Source organism: Equus przewalskii, unplaced genomic scaffold, assembly GCF_037783145.1.
Source record: "Equus przewalskii isolate Varuska unplaced genomic scaffold, EquPr2 ChrUn-10, whole genome shotgun sequence".
NCBI classification, from domain to species: Eukaryota; Metazoa; Chordata; class Mammalia; order Perissodactyla; family Equidae; genus Equus; species Equus przewalskii.
In genome coordinates, this window is record NW_027228747.1 from 3,588,980 (window position 1) to 3,602,042 (window position 13,063).

The 13,063-nt window shown below is 44.4% G+C and overlaps 1 protein-coding gene across 6 annotated transcripts; it reads right to left on the reverse strand.

Annotated features, from left to right (window-relative positions):
• Positions 1-19: 19 nt before the first annotated feature.
• On the reverse strand, positions 20-9,902 carry PSMD4 (proteasome 26S subunit ubiquitin receptor, non-ATPase 4). 6 transcript variants are annotated; one of them, XM_070607070.1, is made up of 11 exons: positions 8,710-8,825; positions 5,908-5,990; positions 4,333-4,473; positions 3,084-3,198; positions 2,593-2,679; positions 2,281-2,349; positions 1,895-2,110; positions 1,402-1,510; positions 1,096-1,227; positions 943-1,010; positions 20-325 (listed from the first exon to the last, which is right to left on the reverse strand). In XM_070607070.1, exons 3-11 carry the CDS (start codon positions 4,452-4,454, stop codon positions 155-157), a joined length of 1,089 nt encoding a protein of 362 aa, XP_070463171.1. In that variant the 5' UTR covers positions 4,455-4,473; positions 5,908-5,990; positions 8,710-8,825; the 3' UTR covers positions 20-154. The 6 variants fall into 6 exon arrangements, with proteins under 6 accessions (XP_070463171.1, XP_008513212.1, XP_008513211.1 ...); XM_008514990.2 differs by having other exon boundaries at positions 1,393-1,510; positions 8,710-8,787; XM_008514989.2 differs by lacking the exon at positions 5,908-5,990 and having other exon boundaries at positions 8,710-9,902.
• Positions 9,903-13,063: the final 3,161 nt, after the last annotated feature.

Here is a 13,063-nt window from a genome sequence, read left to right on the forward strand (position 1 = left end):
ACACTCAAAGCCACCACTATTTGAAGCAAAAAAGAAAAAAAAGTTGCCAAGCTTTATTTAGGTTGTAATGGTTCCAGTTAACATATCTAACTGCATGTCCCACCCCGGCCTATGCAGCACCATGAGCAGGCTCAGCCACCCTTTCCCTCCAGTCTCACTTCTTGTCCTCCTCCTTCTTGTCTTTCTTGTTATCCTTGGTGGCCTGGGAAGCCAGGGAGCCCATGGCATTTCGAATGGCCTCGTTGTTGGGATCCACGCCTGGAAGGTTCTCCAGGACACTCTGAAGGAACTCAGGATCCTGCATCACGTCATAATCATCCTCCTCCTGGAAAAGGGCAGTGTCAGCTTGTGGCAGGGGGCAGGCCGGCCGGGGAGCAGGCAAATGTAAGGGACACAAGCATGCTCCTGCCTGAGCTCTCTCTCCACCTGATGTCTAGGGGTGGGGGCACCTCTGGCCACAGGTAGGATGGACGATTCAGGAAAATACCCAGTGCCTCTATATGGTATGAACTCTAACACTTAGTACTGTCCAGATAGAGGAGAAGTCTAATTCTGCTTCCTGAGCTCAAAGAGTAAAAACAGATGCCATCACATTAAGGTTTCCTGCTATCAGACAGCCACTCCTCCTTTTTCTTTTTCCTAGATCCTTTTCACCCTCCTGGGAAGATGATACCCTAGAGAACTGTCCAGACTGCTCCCACCAGCAAGGAAGGAAAATTACAGAAAACTAGCACACTTCTCCAACTCTGAGCACTAGCATTCTATTGCCCTAGCAAGGTTTATGTACAAGAAACGTACATCCATGTGTTTCTTCCCTTCTGCTCCTCCAAGAGCTCATCTATGAAGCTCTGAGAGGACTGGTCCCAGGCCCAGAGGGCTAAGGATCTGAACACAAGGGGATTTTAAGCCTGATAGGGGCAGGGAGTCACCGCTGGCGCTCACCTTAGCAGGCTCAGATGTGTCCATGGCTGAACTAGCATCAATGTCAGCTGATTCCGCCTGGCCGAACTCTGAGGAAAACAGGTCAATCTGTTCAGTTCCATTTCCCCACCCCAACCTCTCTGCCTAAGCACTACCACCCAGGCCGTGGCTCACCTGCGCCCTGCAGGGACATCTGCATGGCATAAGCGATCTGCTCTTCTTCAGTCATACTGCTTAGGTCAGGGAGCCCAGTGCGGCTGAACTCCTGCTGGCTGATGGTCATCTTAAGCAGGGCATCGTCTGAGTCTGGGAAAAGGAAGAGTGGCAGGGTAGAACTGATGCCACATTGTACACAGATCCACTCCCAGACCACTCCCTCAGCCCATATATGCCGGACCTCCCCACTCCCTCCCCAGTGTCTACACCCAGCTTCTACTGAGCACTCTGCAGTCCCGGGACTTCAGATTCCACCTCTTTCACCTTCAGTCCCAGTCGTAGCAATCCCAGCCTCAGCAGCAGAGGCTGCAGCTGCCCGCCGTGCTTCCTCCTCCTGCCGCTGTCGCTGCTCTTCCATAGAAACACGAAGGGCCTGATGGAGGGCAGGGCAAGGTCAGACATTCTCCTACCCTCACTCCTACCAGGTGCTAGAGAAGCCAGCTGAGGGGTGGGAAAGGAGTATAAAGGGGGTTTCTGGTTTATGCATATGAGGAAGAAGCTGGAGAGAAAAGAGGCGATATAGGAAAAAAGGAAGGACTTGGGAGAAGCCTGGGGTTTAATCAGGAGAAACAACCGAGAGAGGCTGACATTGGTGTCCCTAAAGGTCAGATAGATTTATGGGGAAGAGAAACCAAAAGGGGGTCTGGGAGAATGAGCGACAGTGTTTAGGACTGTCTAGCCCTAGAGAAACTGTGACGTGTGGGTGTGTCAGTAAAGGAGGACCCTTGGACTCTACCTGAGGTCAACGTTTGCTCACCAGGGCTAGCTCAGGATCGGCACTGGGATCCACTCCAAATTCAAAGTCACTGGCACCAAGACCCAGCATGGCACCGCCTTCACCAGCCAGAATCGGAGAACTGATGAGGGCATCAGCCAAACTGGGCCCTGGAGGCACTGTCACCAGATGAGAACCGGTTCCATCTTTGCCATTCAATGTGTTTACAAAGGCTGTCAGCTTTTCTGTGTTCACCTCCTGGGGGAGGGAAGAACACACGAGGCTGTCCTTCCTGACCCACTCCCCATTCTCGGCCATTGCAGTGCTTGTCTGTAGCTGCTCCCACAGTGCAGGCATGCCTCTGGGTAAGGACTATTGTCTGTTTACAACCACATCAAGTCAATGCCCCCCAACCAGTCCTTACTCACCTCTTCCCCAAAATTGATAATGTCAACATTTACTTTCTCCTTCTTGAGGCGTTTAGCCAGTTTCACCAGCTGGGAAGAAGGGGAGAGAGACAAGGAAATCTGTTCCACACTGTGAGGGGAAATGACATACCTCACAAAATCATACAGAAATCAGCCGACCTCCCTAAGGTCCCCCAACAAAACACCAAATTCTGCACATCCACCCTTCCGCAAAGTGAGGAACCAAATGCCTCTGCCAGGCTCTCCTAAGGGCTGAAAGACCCCATTCCCAAACATGCACTGCCCAAATTCCCCATTGTCACTTGGACTCACATCCTTCTCATTGTCCTCTACCGGGCTTCCCACAAAGGCAATGATGCGCATCTTGTGATTCTTGCCTTGTCGGTGCTTCAGAGCCAGCTTGTAAAGGAAGAGGAAGTTCTCAGTCAGCCAGAGGAATCACCTAGCTCTTTCCTCTGTCACTCTCTTCTTTTTTTCTTATGATTTTCTATGTACCTCAAGTCTACCATCATGCTCACACAAGGTCTAAACCCCCTCCTCCACCCTTCTCTTCTTGCTGTGCCTCTCTGTGGATAAGGCGAGGGAGGGGGTCAATTCTCGATTCTAGGGACTTTTCCCTTCACAATCCTCACTGACGCTGGGATTCATCCTACCAGCCCACCCATCCTTTCTACTCCTTTCTCTAGGTCATCTCTCTTCCATTGCTCTGGTTCTAGCTGAAGATTCCAGGGAAGAAATGAACAACATTGAAGGCAGAACCTCAGAGCAAGGAGGAACAATCCAAGGGATCCAGTAGGACTTACGTGTGCCACACGGATGCCAGTGCAAAAGGTGATCTTGCCCTTGGGTTGGACAGTGTGGAGCTTGGACAGGATGCGGCCGGTGTCAGGGGTAAGTGTGGTCAGCACTTCACAATCACTGGGATGTGGGGAAAGCATTTCCACGATTTTAAGTCAGGACAAGTGCTTCCAAATTGACTCATCTTTTCTTTAGAGACCTTGATAATAACTGTAATCTCTATTTTTCTTAATCAAACATCTAGCGTTTAGAGAGCAGATCTTAAAAGTACTCATCACGAGGAAAAGAAATTGTAACTTTGTGAGATAGAGATATTAACTAAACCTACTGAGATATTGATATTAAATAATTTATTGCGGTAATCATTTCACTATATATATAGATATCAAATCATTGCTGTACACCTTAATACAATGTTATATGTCAATTATATCTCAACAAAACTGGAAAAAAACATCTAGTGTTTAGTAGCTATGAAGCACAGAAAATATGAAGTGTTTGATTTTGTAATCCTCCCAGTGTTCCCCAAAATGCTCTCACGTTATCTTGTTCTCAGGGCCCTGATGATCCACCACGACAGCTGGATGCTACTTTGTATTTCTCCCATCCTCCCTATTTCTAGACCCATTTCCAGCTAACTACATGTATAATGGGATGGAAGGTTATCCATTTGAGGATTATCAGTTCCTAAAACAAATCACTTTGGGGTAAAAGATGTGTGATATATGTCCGGGGGCTCTGATCCAAAATCATTTTTCATTGACTTTAAAATATACTGTGAAATTTTACCCCAGGAGCTTTAGCTTCATAGCTGTATTAAATTCAGGTTAATATTAACAAGTTGCTATTTATATTTACACTGAGTAGTGAAGAAGGTAGTCAAGGAAGGCGATGGGCAAAAGCAGCCTGTGGAATCTACAAAAAGGTAGCAACCTGGGGGCTGGCCCCGTGGCCGAGTGGTTAAGTTCACGCACTCCACTGCAGGCGACCCAGTGTTTCGTTGGTTTGAATCCTGGGCGCGGACATGACACTGCTCATCAGACCACGCTGAGGCAGCGTCTCACATGCCACAACTAGAAGGACCCACAACGAAGAATATACAACTATGTGCCGGGGGTCTTTGGGGAGAAAAAGGAAAAAATGAAATCTAAAAAAAAAAACAAAAAAAAGGTAGCAACCTGGATACCAAGGCAGGTCACATGTGGGACACCACCCACCCACCTACTGAGCCCCATCCTCCTTTGTCCCACGTACTTGGCCAAGGTGATGAGGCCCACGTTGTTTTCAGGGTTGCTGCGGGTTTTGGAGTGACATACTATGTTAACGGCGTCCTGTTGGGCCTGCAGCCTGGTGGGTAAGAAGTCCCCATTCCGCATATACTCACTGTTGTCCACACTGTCAGATTAGGAGTGAAGGAGGAGAGGGAAGACATATTGTAGGATCTCTGAGGCATTCTCTCCAGTTCCAGGGACCCCCACCTCCTTCAACACTCCCCTGTGAGGGGCATTGTGGTGTATGGCAGTGGCTCACAGTCTTTGTGGAAAACAGAAAACACCTGCAGGATTTTCTTCTTCAATATACAGATGACCAAGCCTTACTCCAGACTTACTGACTCAAAATGACCAAAAGAGGAAAAAATTTCAAATCTCCACTCCACAAGTGGTTCTGATAAGCACCAAAGGTTGCAACCTACTGATGTACCACAATCACCTTTTTATAAGGTGCATTTAAGTATTACTAAGCATTGTCATGGGTGAATATGCTACGTTAAATTAAGATGGGAGTATTCCAAAGGTAGGAAATGAAGATGGCAACTTAAAAATATTTAAAATATAACCCACTTGGCAGCACTGAGTGCAAGAAAGCACAATGCAACCATGTGATTAAATGTTTAACAGCTTTGGCAGTTGGAGTGAACTACAAACATGAGCTTTCATAGATGAGGGGTCTCACCTCTTCTATCCCTGCAACTTTTCACAATCTACAAGAATCCAAACCACATGCAATACAAGCTCCAGCTTCCCAGAGACCACAAGAAGGCAGGTAAGTGAAGCAGTTATGTAAGTCCCTGAACAGGATCAATTCTTTCTTTTTTGAGGAAGATTAGCCCTGAGTGAACTGCTGCCAATCCTCCTCTTTTTCTGAGGAAGACTGGCCCTGAGCTAACATCTGTGCCCATCTTCCTCTACTTTCTATGTGGGACGCCTACCACAGCATGGCTTGCCAAGTGGTGCCATGTCCGCACCCGGGATCCAAACCGGTGAACCCCGGGCCGCCGAAGCAGAACGTGCGCACTTAACCACTGCACCACCGGGCCGGCCCCATGAACAGGTTCAATTCTTGATGGACCTGAGGTCCCTGAGAACTCTAACAGTCAGTGATTCCGTCTGTGCTGATGGAAGAAAGCAGTGTCCTACATGAGATGCCTCATTTCTACTGGCAAGCAAAATATGGACTTGGGGGAAATTTTCTTCTTTAGTATCCCTCACCTGGCAATAAATACAAACCAGAAATGATGAAGAGTTAATTAAGAAGCTACTGGAAGGCAAGGAGAAAAGGGAGCAAAGGGAAGTGTTCAGGTTGAGGTTCAAATTCCCACTCTGCTACTTACTAATTCCATGATCCTAAGGAAGGTACTTAATTTCTCTAAGGTCCAGTTAGCTCATCTGTAAAATGGGTTTTATTGTACCTACCCTTATAGGATTGATATGAGGATTAAATGCATGGAAAATACTTAGCACAGTGACTAACAGTAAGCATGAAACACAGACTAGTCCTTAAAGTGAAAACTCAATCTATGTGAAGGAGGTCAAAGGCAACTCTACTGACCGTGCACTGTTTTCTTTTTTTCTGGATACACTGCTTCTGATTATTCTCCCAGCAGGGAAGTAACTGCCTCTCTAGCTTCAAATCTAGTGAGTCCAAACATAAAAGACAATGGAGGCTTTGAGGATAGTTCAGATGGAACAGCTACTAAGTATAAGGATTGTGGGCAAGACCAGCAAATGGATAAAGGCTGGAAGAAAGGTGTCAGAGCAAGAAAGGGGGCTTGAGAGATAGTGAGAACTGACAGTTTGTTGTGTAACAGAACCACTAAGAGGGTGATTGGTGGTGGTGTTAAAAACACTATGTAGGGGCCGGCCCGGTGGTGCAGCAGTTAAGTGCACATGTTCCGCTTCTCAGCGGCCCGGGGTTCGCCGGTTCACATCCCAGGTGCAGACATGGCACAACTTGGCACACCATGCTGTGGTAGGCGTCCCACATAGAAAGTAGAGGAAGATGGGCACAGATGTTAGCTCAGGGCCAGTCTTCCTCAGCAAAAAGAGGAGGACTGGGAAAAAAACACTATGTATGTATCCCTAAAAAACACATTGTTTAATTTTCCCAATTTTGAACTGTATATGATTGGAATAATATATGTATCTCTTGTGACTACTTCTGCTCAACAGTATGTAATTTTTCCCAACAAAAATTAATATCAAAATAAGGGCTTACAATATTATCCACCTAAAGTCTTCATTTAAAAACAGAATATAGGGGCTGGCCTGGAGGCGTGGTCGTTAAGTTCGCCAGCTCTGCTTCAGCGGCCCAGGATTCGCTGGTTGGGATCCTAGGCACAGACCTACACAACGCTCCTCAGGTCATGCTGTGGCAGCATCCCACACAGAAGAACTAGAACTATCTACAACAGGATATATAACTATGTACTGGGGCCTTGGGGAGACAAAAAAACAAAAGAGGAAGATTGGCAACAGATATTAGCTCAGGGCCAATCTTCCTCACCCAAAAAAAAGCATACTTTAAATAAATAAATAAAAATAAAAGGTATTAATTTATTTTTTTTAATTTTCAATTTTTAATAAACTCCTCCTGAGAATTCTGATGTACAACAAAGTACGAGGTCCTACAGACAAAAGGAGTGGTTCTTATCATTATCCTGTGCCTGAGAAATTACAATAGACCACCAATATGTCTCTCTGGGCCCAATCTTTCCTCCTATACATCGAGACACATCTATATTATTAAATGCCATTTTACAGACAGCTCTGCTTCCACCACCCTCAGGACTTTTTCAGAAGTCCTCTACTGAAGGCTACAGGACAGAAGTCAACCTCCTCAGCTTGACTTTTGTCACTTGACATTTGACATTTCCACCTGGTCCAATCTACTTTCCCATAAAAACAAAAAACTACCTTCAACCAACCACCATCTATCACACCAGTCTCTTCCCTAATCCCTAAATATGCCTGGGGCATTTACACTTCAGTACCTGCATGCCCTCCCCTCTACCTGTAATCACAGCTCCTTCTCAACATTTGTCTAAGTCTCTTCAAGGCCCCTCTTAAATTCTTTCTTTCCTCAAGTACCATGGCAACTAATGTATGCACAGGGCTATACAGTTTACAGAGCACCATCACATACATTTTACCTACTTGTGCTATAAGAAAAGTGGATGTTACTATTATTCCCATTTTATAAAGAAACATTTACTATATTCTCAAGAACACGCAGCTGGTAAACACCAAAACACAGGTTTTGGGATTCCAAATCCTGTCCTCTTTCTACTCTAACCTCTCACCAGAGTTGCCAGATTTAGCAAATAAAAATACAGGACTCCCAGTTAAATGTGAATTTCAGATAAATAACAAACGACTTTTAAGTATGTCTCAGGCAAGATTTGGGACACAGTTATTGCCATTTGCTTATATTAAAGAGTACTGTTCATCTGAAATTCAAACTTAACCAGGCATCCTATATTTTATCTGGCAATGCTATCCTCTCCCCGTCAAAGAAAACTCTTAGGTGTCTGTTCCATACAATTCGCGATTTGTGTATATGTACTATTCTGTATTATATTCTATGCTCACACTTAGAAGAAACTCTTGAAACCTTACAAAAGTTTGTGTCCTCAGCTCCTAATCCAACTCAGAAAACATACTCAGCCCAAGTCTGAGACTGTTGAAGACAGTCAGCTCACCAGAGAAGAGCCTTTGTGTCAGATAGCCCTGGGTTTAAATCCTGGCTCCACCACTTAATTAGCAGTGTGACTTTGGGTAAGTCATTTAAAATTGCTGAGACTCGGTATCTTCATCTGTAAAATGCAGGGATATTTACCTTGAAGTGTTGTGAAGTTTAAGTGAGATAAAGTAAACCAATGTCCGACACATAGAAAGCAACCTATAAACAGCACCTTCGAAGATGATACAGGGAAAGGTAATGGAGTTAGAGTGAATGGGGCAGGGAAGGGATTTATAATCTGTCTTCCTAACATCCTTTACCCTGAGAAGAGGAGGGCAGAAGACTGTAACGATGAGTCCGAGAAGCAGGACTCTGGCTAAAGACAGACCTGAGGCTGGTCTAGAGAAGACGACGCGAAATAGAGAAAGGCAGCAGGGATCGGCCGGTCAATGACTGTCTGCGGGCTGAGGGTTAATGGGGGATACCCCGGGCCTGTCCTCCTCTCTCGGTCCCGGGATGACTCAGGGAGTCCATCGGGCTCCTTCCCTCTCGGCCCAAGGCCGCATCTCGCCCGTCAGCCCCCCACCTCCTCCTCAGGCCCGCCCAGCCTCCGCGCGACATGCACCCCCTACCCAGACCCGCCCCCCACGGAGCCCCGAGGTAGTTCCTCACCAAACCATAGTGCTTTCCAACACCATCTTGCCACCTTCCTCCCCGACTGGTTCTCCTGGACAGCCAAACAACGACTCCTCCAATTGGCCCAGAGCTCACCACCAATCACAGACCTCGGCTCGGCCAGCTGGTTCCGCCTTCGTCCTCCGCGTTGGGTTCTGGGAGTTGTAGGCACAGCCAAAATAGAAAGGACGTTTGTGGGCGGGGGGGACGTTCAAAGAGAGGGCCCCACCTCCACTTTTGGCGCCCCGCAGATTCTCTGGTGGATTACCTGCCGGCGGTATGTAAGAGAAGCTGTGAAGAAGCCTTTGAAAATGCTGTGGATGTATCTGTCCTAGCATTGTCCTTTTCAAAAAGTAGTGGGATGACTAATGACGTCCCACCTCCCTCTGTTCCCCATACCACTTTGTTCATTTAACTACTAAGTCCTTAAACCCCTGAATTGCGTTTGTTTGGGTAGCCTCTCTCCCATTTAATGAAGGGCAGAAAGGTGTCAATCTTTGCAATCCCTGAACCCAGTACAGAGCCTGACACAAGGTAGGTGCCCAGCAAAGGTTTGACAAATCAGTAATTTTAACTAATCTCCCAAGGAATGAATGACAACTATTTTGGTTTGTTAATCAAGAATAACATTCAAAAATGCTTTGTATTACCTTCCCCTACACACACACACACACACACACACACACACACACACACCCCCCAAGTAAAACTGTAAATTCTAGGTCTCTATCTTGGAGAGAAGGGGGAAAGGAGAGAGGGACCAGGCACGGCTACACCATGAACGCTGTACTTAGAGATGGGAGAGAAGGTTACGTTACCTAGATGTTGGTAAAGTTTTAATGGATATGTTCAAAAGTTATTGGTAACCATCAGAGCTTGTGAAGGAGTAAAATCTCCGTATCACTAGAGGAAAAAAAATCTGTAAATATAACTATAGATAGGAAAGGGGGAAAAAATAAGAGAGCACAGAAAAATAATTAGTGACAAGTTCAAACATAACCAAAATATTTTTAAAACAAGACAAGAATTATCTTTTTTAAAAAACAGCTGCACAATGTAAATAGGAGACACACCAAACTAAGTGACAAAAGGTGAAAATAAAGGAAGAGAAAAAAACAATATATCAGGCAATGGTAATAAACGAAAGCATGTGTAGCTATATTAATATTGTACAAAATAGAAATCAGCACAAATAGCTGAAATCAGATCAAGAGAAGAGTATTTGATAAAATATAAAATTCATCAACAAAAAAATACTGTGGGTTAGTCAGGATAATACAACTCCAAAGACAAGTTGAACATCAGGGATAGCTATAAGTTAGTATTCTGGTAAACATGGAAGTAAACAGAGACAAGTATTCAACCTAAACCAAGGGACTAGGAACTGAATGAATACCGTCATCACTGTTCAGGGAAAACATGGTCCATGATATCTGTGCAGGGAGGTGTCACCTTCTCAGTTTTAGTCACACATTTAATAATTGTGACCAGATTTTAGGTCTGACACTTTTAAAGATTTTATTTTTCCTTTTTCTCCCCAAAGTCTCCCGGTACATAGTTGTATATTTTTAGTTGTGGGTCCTTCTAGTTGTGGCATGTGGGATGCCACCTCAGCGTGGCTTGACAAGTGGTGCGATGTCTGCGCCCAGGATCCCAACCAGCAAAACCCTGGGCTGCCAAAGCGGAGCACGCGAACTTAACCACTCGGCCACGGGCCAGCCCTGGTCCTACACTTTTAAACATCTATGGAGTTCTTGCAAAGAATACGAAAATATACTGACCATAAAAAAATGAGATAGTGAAAAATAGGCCTTATAAGGGTGATTTGATTCAACCTGGAGAAAGAAGAACTAATACTCTCTTCAAGTAGAAAAGATATTCTGTTACAGTTATGTCAGATGCTTTTCAATTAAGAGATATGTAAGGGCCGGCCTGGTGGCATAGAGGTTAAATTCACATGCTTCACTTCGGCAGCCCGGGGTTCGCAGGTTGGGATCCCAGGCATGGACGTAGCACTGTTCAAGCCACGCTGTGGCAGCATCCCACATAAAATAGAGGAAGATTGGTGCAGATATTAGGTCAGTGACAATCTTCCTCAAGCAAAAAGAGGAAGATTGGCAACAGATGTTAGTTCAGGACCAATCTTCCTCACAAAAAGAAAAAATAAAAGAGATATGTGAGTTGCAACAATGCTCACAAAAGATGAAATCTGATAGGATCACATTTCAGTAAAGCAAGAGCTCTATAATGAAAAAAGCATTCCATGGGGGAAGGCAGACAATAAACCCATAAGTAAATATATATATAGTCCCCCCTTATCCTTGGGGGATACATTCCAAGACCCCCCACTGGTTGCCTGAAACCACAGATAGTACTGAACCCTATATATACTACGTTTTTTCCTATACATACAATACTCATGTTAAAGTTTAACTTATCAATTAGGCACAGTAGGAGAGTAACAACAATAACTAATAATAAAGTTGGCTTGGGGGCCATTATTAAGTAAAATAAGGGTTACTTGAACACAAGCACTGCGATACAGTCGATCTGATAATCAAAAGGCTACTAAGTGACTAATGGGCTGGTAGTATATACACCATAGGTATATAGGACAAAGGATGATTCACATCCTGGGTGGGATAGAAGCTGGACAGCGCGAATTTCATCATGCTACTTAAAACGACGTGCAATTTAAAATTTACTAATTATTTACTTCTGGAATTTTCCATTTAATATTTTCGGACTGCGGTTGACTTCAGGTAACTGAAACCACGGAAAGTGAAACCGCGGATAAGGGGGGGACTACAGTATCATCAAATAATGGTAAGCACTGCAGAGAAAAATAAACCCAAGTGGCCGTGGCTTCTATTTTACATAAATACGATATTAAAGAAGACTTACATTTGAATAGAGACCTGAAGGATACCTGAGGGAAAGAGTAAATGCAAATGCCCTGAGGCAAGAGTGTACTTAAGAACAGGGAGGCCAGTCGAGAAAGAAGAAATGAGGCCAGAGAGGCAAAGGGAGTAAAGAGAGGTTGGGTCATGTACAACCTCATAGATCACTTTAAGGACTCTGAGTGAGATAAGGACCTGTTGGAAAGTTTTCAACAGAGGATTGACAGGATCTGACTTAATGTTTTAACAGGATCACTCTGGCTGCTGCACTGAGAACAGACTGGGGAAAAAGGGCCGTTGGAGATAGACCAGTTAGGAGCCTGCTTCAGTGATCAGATATGATGGAGGCTTATCCTAGGGCAGTAAGAGGTGAAAATGGTGACATATGGGTGGATTTCGAGTATACCATAAGGCACAAAATTGACAGAATTTGCCAATGGATTTGATGGAGGATGTAAAGGAAGGGAGTGTTAAGGAAGACACCAGAGTTGGTTCTAAGCAACTAAAAGAATGGAGTCATTATTTCTAACGATGAGTTAGGAGGGGCAGGAAGCAGAAATTCAGCTTTTGGACATGTTAGGTTTAAGATACCTATTAGACACCTAGATGGAGGTCAAATAGGCAGGTGGATATATGAGTTTGCAGTTCAGAAAAAAGGTCTTGGCCGGAGATAGAAATTTGGGAGTCTTTAGCTGATACTTAGATGGTATTTAGATCATGAGGTGACAGGGGAGTCGGACAAATTATATAGGGTCTTTAGGCCACTATAACGGCTTTTTAAAATTATCTAGGGAGTCAATGTAGACTAAAAGAAGGAGTCATATGATTGAGTCCTGAGACGCTCCAACATTTAGAGGTTAGAGAGAAAAGGAGGAACCAAAAGAGTATGGAGACAGAGCAGCACAGCACCTTAGTAAAAACAACCAGGAGAAAGTAGCATCCCAGAAGCTAAGTCAAGAAAATGTTTCAAGGAGGCAGTAATAAATTATCAGACGCTGTTGACATGTCAAGTAAGATGAGGACTGATATATTTAGCAACGTGGAGGTCGGTCATCAGTGACCTTAATAAAAGAGGCTTTGGTTGTGTGGTGGGGGCAAAAACTTGGAGTGTATTCAACAGAGATTGGAGTCAAAAAAACTATATGTAAAAATTCATTTGTAAGACAATTGACTAACTTTAACCACTGCCTGGGTATTTATTATTAAGAAATTACTAATTTTTAAAGGCATGATAATGTTGTCATAGTTATGTTTTTAAAAAGAGTCTTTATCTCTGGGGTTATCTGTTGAAATACTTATGATGAAAGGATATGATGTCTGGGATTGATTTTAACTTAATCCTTTGGAGGTGCAGTGAGAAAGTGGGGGTGGGGTAGAAAGTATAGATGAAACAGATTGGCCTTATTTACGTTGATAATTATTGAAGCTGAGTGATGCATACATGGCAGTTC